The 8,270-nt window shown below is 42.2% G+C and overlaps 1 protein-coding gene across 1 annotated transcript in view; it reads left to right on the top strand.

Moving 5' to 3' along the window:
* The first annotated feature begins 1,000 nt into the window (after positions 1–1,000).
* KNDC1 (kinase non-catalytic C-lobe domain containing 1) overlaps positions 1,001–8,270 on the top strand; it is a 57,055-nt gene continuing 49,785 nt past the window's right edge. Inside the window, exons 1-2 of the mRNA XM_030241097.2 lie at positions 1,001–1,189; positions 5,746–5,944. Coding sequence (XP_030096957.2) covers positions 1,085–1,189; positions 5,746–5,944 — 304 coding nt within the window. The 5' untranslated portion in view covers positions 1,001–1,084. The remainder of the gene's footprint in view (positions 1,190–5,745; positions 5,945–8,270) is intronic.

Genomic DNA, 8,270 nt, shown 5'->3' with positions numbered 1-8,270 from the left:
TTGTGATGTGACTTAAAGTTATATCAGGAGATGCCTGATCAGGTGTTACTTGTCCATCACCAAATGCCGATTCCCATTCCCAGCCTACAGCCTGTTTACTCAAAACAACCTGAGCTTTCCAATCGGGTTTACTTGAATTAAAAACGGGCTTATGCGGCTGGTGGTTTTGAAGGAATCCTTGATTGTGAACCGTCGATTTCAAAGGGGAGTCTTCATGAAGTTCCTTGAGGCACTAAGCCCTGTAGATAGCAAAAATGGGCCGGAGCTAATGAACGTCATGCTGGTGACAGCGCCTTGGTTTTGCTTGTGGTTGTTATGGCTCGAACTGCGTCAAGAGTTATGCCGTGAGCGTGCAAATACTTGGCCACCTGTCTTAATTCTAAACACCGGTTTATGCAGCAAACCCAGCGGTTTGGAGAGCCGGTGACGGCAACGCGAGCCCGAGAGCTCGGGCAAGCAGGGCGGGGATCATCGGCGGCGCAGCGGCGCCCCGGCACAGCGCCGGTCCCACCGCGGGCACGGGGCACCCTCTCGCCCGACACCAGCCCTCCCTTCCCGCCGCTGCCGTTCGCCAGCAGAGCGCAGCCGAGAGGGACCGGCCCCGGCTCCCGCGGGGCCCCGGCGGCCGCCGCTCGCACTGCGGCGGGCGCGCTCCTCAGGGCGCAGGGCCACGGCACCGCCACCCCAGGGCGGCGAGGAGGGCGGGGGCCGCGGGGCACACAGCGAGGGGCGCGGCCGTCCCCCGGCGACTCCCGGGGCCGCCCGGGGCGCGGCGGGGGCGGGCGGCGCCGCAGGAGGGCGGGAGCCGCCGCAGTGAGGCCGCGCGGGCGAGGCGGCGGCGGCCGTTGCCATGGCAGCGCTGCCCCGGGCCGGGGCCTGAGCGGAGGGGCGGGGGCGCCCCGGGCCCGGCCTGGCAGGGGAGGGGAGGGGAGGGGGTTCAAGCGGGCTGGCGGCGCCGCGGGGGTCGCTGCCGGGGGCAGCCCGCAGGCGGGGGTGAAGATGAGCCGCGGCGGGGGCCGAGGGCCGTGCACCGAGCGCTCAGGGAGGCTGCGGAGGTGAAGCCTCTGCTCCCTCGCCGGGCGGGATGGAGACTCTTGGCGCTGCAGAGGACGTGTTTTATGAGGAGGAGGAGGAGGAGGAAGTGAACTGCTACGACTTTGAGCCTCTGCCGACGCTGCTGGAGGATGAGGTGAGTGAGGCAGGTGCGGGGATGGAGCCGCCGCCCTTGCGCTCACCTGTAGTGTAGCGGCCTCAGGGGCCGCCCGCGGGAGGCGGCCGGGCCGGGGGCGCACCGGCCCCCGGGAGCGGCCAGGCCGCGGCCGCGGCACCGCTCGACTGCCGTGTGTGCTCCGCCGGCGCCTCGCTGCCTCCTGGCCCGCGGTCCCAGCCACCAAGCTGGGCTTAGCCCATTGCCGTGCACCTTCTCCACACAACAGCGGAGTCATGGTCCTCGAGTGCGGGGTGTCTCGTCACTGCTGTCGTAGCCGTGGGTTAATGCTGCAGTCGGCAAGTACGTGTCCTTGTCGCACCCGATCAAGGGAAATTTACATGGGCAGAATAATTTCCCGAAGCTGCCAACCACTTTTTTGTACAGCCGTATATTGCTGCCCTGTGCTAAAAGGCCTTTAACACTGGGAAATAAAAACCAAAAAAAGCAAACTGTTAAATCTGTTTCTGCAGTTGTTATGCTGAAAACCTGTAGCTAAGCCAGTTCTTGTCATTGCATTTGTCTGGCTCTATTATTGGTTTTGCCCTTGCATTTTTGTTGCTCTTGCTCATCTTTATATCTTTTCACATGAAGTGTGTTTCTTACCCCCTTGTGAATGTTGGGGCAAAATGTTTGGAGATACTTTCCTTTTTTAAGTAAAGGCTTGGTGAACTGTAAGTGAGCTACCCATTCCCCAAACCAAATATTGCAAACTTTCTAACTTGCATGGCAAGAATCCATGCTGAATCAGGAGTTAAATGCAATTTGAAAACACAAAGCCCCTTTCAGTTTTCCTAAGTCTGCCATTGACTTGGCAGTTTGGCTCTTCCACTGTCTGTGCTCTTCGCTGCTGTAGGCCCTCTCAGACTGGTCCATGCAAAATCTTGGAGGAAGGTGGTAATGGCCTTATTTTTTACACATTGGCTTAAATACTTGGAGTATTTTCTCAGAATGTAGAAGGCTAAGGGTCAGCTCTTCTGTACAAGAAAGAACCTGCTCAATGTATACTTTGATTGTGGGTTTCCACTAGTCCCATCTATTTAGCTATTAGAGAAACATAAAGTTTCAGGTATTTTTCTTGGGAGAAAGAGCATGACCTGGTGATTAGATAAGTTAATAAAAAAGAGCTGCTTTGAAGAGTACTCAGAGATCTTACTAAAGCAGTCCAGTGTTTTTCTTCAAATGTGATGAATGTAATAGAGGGCATTTGCCATATTTTCTGTGATTCTGGAATGGAATGTTTTGAAGTTTGTGGGAATTATTGTGGCAAAAAGGTGTCAGAGGGCTGCGAGTGCTGTTGTACTGAGCTCTGAGCTGCTTAGTCATTTAGTGGAGTCTGGTCTTCTCGTCATTGTACCAAGCAGAAAGAATGATGTTGGTGTCTGCTGCAGGTGGCTTTTTGCCAGTGTGTGAAGCAGGAATCTGCCTGCACTGAAGAGTAGAAAATGCTGAGGATGAGGGTGTGTTTTGATTTCCTCTCTTTACTAGAACTTTATTCATTTCATACTGCTTAATATTTTATTTCAAAATTTTTAAGAAATGGTCTGTGGCCGTTAATTTTTTTATTCCTACTCTCTCTTAATTATCTCTGCTTAATTATATGCTACTGAACAGTTTTGTACTTGCTGAAGAAAATTTGAAGGAAATCTGAAAGCTAAAGTGAGCAGTTCAGCATAGTTACCTGACAGGTTTACTTTTTGTAGTTCTTAGTGTTAAAACTAGACACTTTCATGTTAAAACCAGACATGTGTCTTTTGCTGAATGAGGCAAAAAAAAGGCATCAGCATCTCTGATATTTACCACATTTAAATGAAGCAGCTTCCAGTGGTCCAAAGTACTGAAGCAGTTGCTCACCAGAAATTTCAGCTTGCTAGAACGTCCTATGTTTGAGTGTTAAAAGGATGGTTTTTTTCCACAGTGGTACCTCTTGGTCTGTGTTGCTTTGGAGATACAAGCTAGTCAAGTGCAAGTCTCAGTGTTTTCAATGCTTCATTCTCCACAAAGGCCTTGCTCAGCTGCAACAGCAGCTTTAATAACTAAGGTCAAGGAAGAGTGATCATTTGGGAAATTTGTGGTTTCTCTGAAGTAAGTAACTTGTTGCCCTTGAGCACTGCAAATAGAAAGGCCTGCAATATTTTGCTTTATCTTTTTTTTATGTTATTTTTATCTTCTAGCCATCCACTGCTGATGGAAGCCATGGAACATTCATAGGACTTTTTTTCCGGTTTTCTTTTTTTTTTTTTTTTTTTGTTCTTTTTCTGTATGACATAACTTTCTTATCCCTGGGAAGGAAGATAAACTAAGCTTATCTGACATTTGATCATTACCTTTTGTTTATTTCCCAAATAACCACAACACAAAGATGTTTTGTAGGTTTGTGCTGTAGATATCATTGCTGATAATTATCATCTGCTGTGGAGTACATACTCAAAGCTTAACTTAAAAGTTCTCTCAAGTCCTTATTGTGACTGGAATGTGATGCTGACGCTGTCTTAAAGATTGCAGGTTTAATTTTTTTCATTTACACTCTAAATTAAGCCTCTTACCTCCATATGCACAGATGAAATTCATAGTTTTGCATCTTGATTAGTGAATCATTCTTTTATTTCTCTGTTGTGGCAAATGCCCTCGTGTCACCTAGCTCGAGGATTCTAGGAGAGTTTAAAATAATTGCTCATTCATGGTTTTGATCATAGAGTTTCTAATTTTTTAACTCTTTTTGCTGGCCATAGACTAAGAAGTGGGTCTCCTCTTTCCAAGCCTATCCTTATCCCACCACTCAGTTTGGTCAGTTTCAAAGCCTAATGTTTGTAGGAGAGTTTCTTGCCATGTGTTTTTGTTTGTAGATAGAGGAACCTCTCTGCTGCTCTTCATGCTTGGAACAGCTTTCCTATGGAAATTTACAAAGCCTCCTTATCCACCCTCACACTCTGATGGTGCCGTTACACAATTGTACTGGGCATAGTACAGAAAAAATAAGATTTTGTGCTGAGATCTTTTGCTGTTCATTATTCTGTAGAACTGAATTTGATGAGACCAGGATCCATGATTAGTGCTAGAAGGCACTGTAATCATGCTGCCATTGATAAATCAATCCATATCTAGGCCATGTCTATGAAAAATAAGACCATTGAGAAGAGAAGTTAAGTTTGCCAAATAGCAGTGAGTGTGCTTTATTTCTTACCTCATATTTATTTATTAAGCATTATACTTCAGACTAAAAAGCACAATATGCTTTTGGACTGAGGTTTGGTTCTTATTTGAAGGATGTTGTGAAAGCAGTGCTTAATTCTCTGAAAGATATGTTAATGAACTGTTAACCCCTTCTGTATATGTTAATCCAGATATCATTGATGTTCTCCAGCGCTGGAGTTGGCAAAGAAATTTTTAACTGTTCTCCAAGGGATTAAAAGTTTAAACCACAACAGTTTTCTCAGCTGTAAAATGCTTAACATCCTCTTTTGCTGATTATGACATAATTTATTTTTTCTCTATGCTAATCAATGTGGATCTGCATCTTCCCTTCAGGGTAAATTTAATATCACTTTGTAATCAATAGTAGTTATAGCTCTGATACAAAGTAACTTCTTCTGTAGATTACCTTCCATTTTTGTTACCTTATTTTTCCTTATAGATGGAATGAATGTTTTGGTTTGTTTGGGGTTTTTTTTCTCTTCATTCCTTTAAGTTCATGAAGACTTTACTTCTGTGGCTGTGGGTAATGTATTGGGTTTGTTTTCCAAAAATATCCATAGAGAGCCTGGCTGCTTTGAGCCAAGCAATGTTTCTGAACATCTTGACCAGGAAAGCCACATTAGAAACACATTCATTGGAGAATGGACTCCTAGCCTTACTGTGATAATAAGGTCAATACAAGTTGACTACAGTTTAGGAAAGCAACTTAGAAACTTAAGTCCATGCACTGTTATGATCACTAAAAAGCTGTGGATATAATGGGGAGGCCTAGGACAACCAAAGTGTTTGGTTTTAAGTCAAAGTATAAAAACTCTTCTCCTATGGCATGTTTGGCTTTTCAAAGTTTATTAAATGGTCTACACCACTGAACTTCACAACAGCACCATTTTTAATACACTCTAAAAGGTACTCTTTGCCAGATCACAAATGGTAGGGAGAAGTGCTGTGAAGAGAATTTTTAAGGAGTTTATATAAAGACACCTGGGAAAGCTTGAAAGGCACAGATGAAAGAAAATGTTTTCATTTAGTCTCTCTGCTTTTACCTCCAAGTGGTCTGTTTCCTTTGATGTAGTGTTTATGTAACTTACATATCTCCCATAGTATTTTTTTTTTATGTTGGCGTACTATGATATCTTTGTTCAGTTTAACTGTGCTTCTTAAAACATCTCTGTTTTAAGAGCAAAGTCATGCACTTGGTGTTTCTTGGGGTGTTAATCAGTGTCCTAGAAAGTCTGAGAACTTGCTGGAAACATTACTTGTAGCCAATTGTGTCAAATGTAATCTATGATACAGCAAGTAGTGCCATGAAATCCAGGGTAATTTATTAATTCATATCTTGGCAGGAGAATGTGTCCCTTGCTGATATTTTGTCACTGCGGGATAGCTGTCTTACTGAGCAAGATATTTGGGCAATTTGCCTGGAGTGTTGCCATTCTTTGAAGAGCATTGCCCATTCTGCAATCTTCCAGACACTCTGCATCACTCCTGACACTTTGGCTTTTAACACCAATGGCAATGTATGCTTCATGGAACAGCTCAGTGGTGAGTATTTATGTTTCCAGGCTGTTTGTTTTAGATCTGTGGAAACTCATGGTGAGAAACTGCAGTAAAACATTACATTCTATTTTTAAGACTTACAATTAAAATAAAGATGAAATAAAACTTATTTGGGAAGGGGTGTGTATATTTTCATGTGAAACTACATGTTCAGTTTTGTACTTGATGAACAAAGGCTGTTCTGAATTTGCTTAGAAAATTCCTCCTGGTTATTTTAAGACTTATGCAGGTGATAAGTCTTCTTTATTTCTATTTTAAGCACACATATTGTGTACCTGTGTGTGCAAGTCTCTACCTTTGTAAAGCATGTCCTTCTCCTCTTACAGATCTTCTGATTTCACAGGTATGTTCTATTTCTAGAGAAGTCTGATAGTCAGTGTATCTTGGTGTTTGCTGTCATAAAAAATTCTATTGCATATTTGCTATTAAAAAGGAAAGCTCTCTCAAATAAAGACTTTTTTTTTTAATCTCTCTCTTGAATAAAAATTACTTTCCAAGTAATGATTTTCAGACTTGAAAATCAAATATTGGGACTGATTGAGAAATTAATTTTAATATTTTAAAAACCAGTATGTAGTAGCATGGAAGATGTTTAGGTATCATAGCAGATGAGCAGGGAGATGCTTGACTTAAAAAACTTATTGTTTCAGCTTAGACAAAAAAGCAAGTTATGGTTGCTGTTCCTTTCTCATGTGATGCATCTCAAGGTGATAGGTCTTCAGTCTCTTAATGATTTCACAGAAGAATAAAGAAAACCAAACAGCTCTTACTCTATGGTACTTTTAAAATTCTGTTGGCTCATAACTAGGAGAAGCATTCTAGACCAGATACCAGTCAAGTTTTTGTTGTGATTTCTTTAGCCTAATTTATTTTTAAATCTGTCAGGATAAGTGTTTATGCTTTCGCGCAAAATCTAGATCACATTATTTAGAAAAAATACTGAAATAAAAATGGGATAAGGTAACATTGCAACAAATGAAGATTTTTTTGCTATTTAGAATTAAAGATAGTCTTTTGTATAAATGGAACATCATAAAATATCATTACTAAAGATGAAAATGTACCATCATAATTGTTGTGATATTTTTTAAATTAAATTCTTGAAATAGACATGAGACAAGTTTTAGTTCCATATTAATAGGTAATGTGGAATCAATTTCCTTTATTTTAAGGAGCTTGTCATACCTTGAAATTACAAAAGAAAAAGAAGCTGGCTTTGTATAAGACAAGGGTGTATGAAAGACTTGAAGAGCATAAATCTAGTGGATGAAAAATGCCCCTCAACTAAGATCTTTGTTTGTAGCTGGGGAAGAGAAAAATCAATTTCTTCTTAAATGTTCTAGTCTAATTGAATAGCTAGCAAACAATTGATCCAGGAATGCTGTATTCACGTACTTAAAATGTCGGATAACAAATTCCTGTGCAAAGCAAATGTAGAAAGATTTAGTTCCCTGAAGTCATGTTAGTCTCTAAGGTAACGACTTTTTATTACTTCTCGTTAAAGAAAGGTATGTTTTCCATAGGAATGCAAAAAAGTGGCACCTATGTTCTATTTCTGTCATGCTTCACTGTGTCTTTGGCTTTTTCGCTCAGATTCTGTTACTGTTTGGTTAAAAGATAGTTTGTTGTAGGTACTTGAGGAGGTTGTCCTTTTTGCTTCCCTGCAGTTGTTGCCTATGGATTTATTCTTCCAGAAGAAAATTATAACCTCTGGATTTGCTTTCCAGTGAGAGAAAATGAACAGCCTGTCATCTCGGCTTTAGCACCAAGTTCTGCTTCCTGCAAGTTCTGTGGTGCTAAAGTGACAGCCATTCAATAGGATATTCTGCCAAGGGCTCTGATACCTTCTTGTCTCTTCAGATCACACACATTCCCATTGTAAACATTATATTAAAAGAATACAGTGAGCTGTACCAGTGATAAGTTAAATACTTGTACAGCCTTTTAAAGTGTTCTATGGAAAGAAAGGGAAAAGGAGATAAAAAGGGGAAGTAGTCTGCAGGTGGAAGAGAGGGGAGAACAAAACATCTCTGTTAGTTCCCCTCCCCTTCAACTTCCTCTGCCCATCCCCAAAATCAGGAAAAAATGTAGTGGTGGGTAAGAAATGCAAAATTGGTTGCATAGCCGTCTTTTTCGGTAGAAAAATACAATTGGGAATGTTCTAAAGAGCTGCAAATCAGTTACTGTTTCTAGTCAGCGATGCCACCTAGTTACAATGTATGAATATGTTAAAGAAGTACTCTCTAGTAGTCTTTGCTGTATAACTGGTTTTAATGAAACCTTTGCATTTCACTTCTAAAGTACAGGCACA

The sequence above is a fragment of the Serinus canaria genome, chromosome 6, assembly GCF_022539315.1.
Source record: "Serinus canaria isolate serCan28SL12 chromosome 6, serCan2020, whole genome shotgun sequence".
NCBI lineage: Eukaryota > Metazoa > Chordata > Aves > Passeriformes > Fringillidae > Serinus > Serinus canaria.
This window is presented reverse-complemented; position numbering and strand designations above follow the sequence as displayed.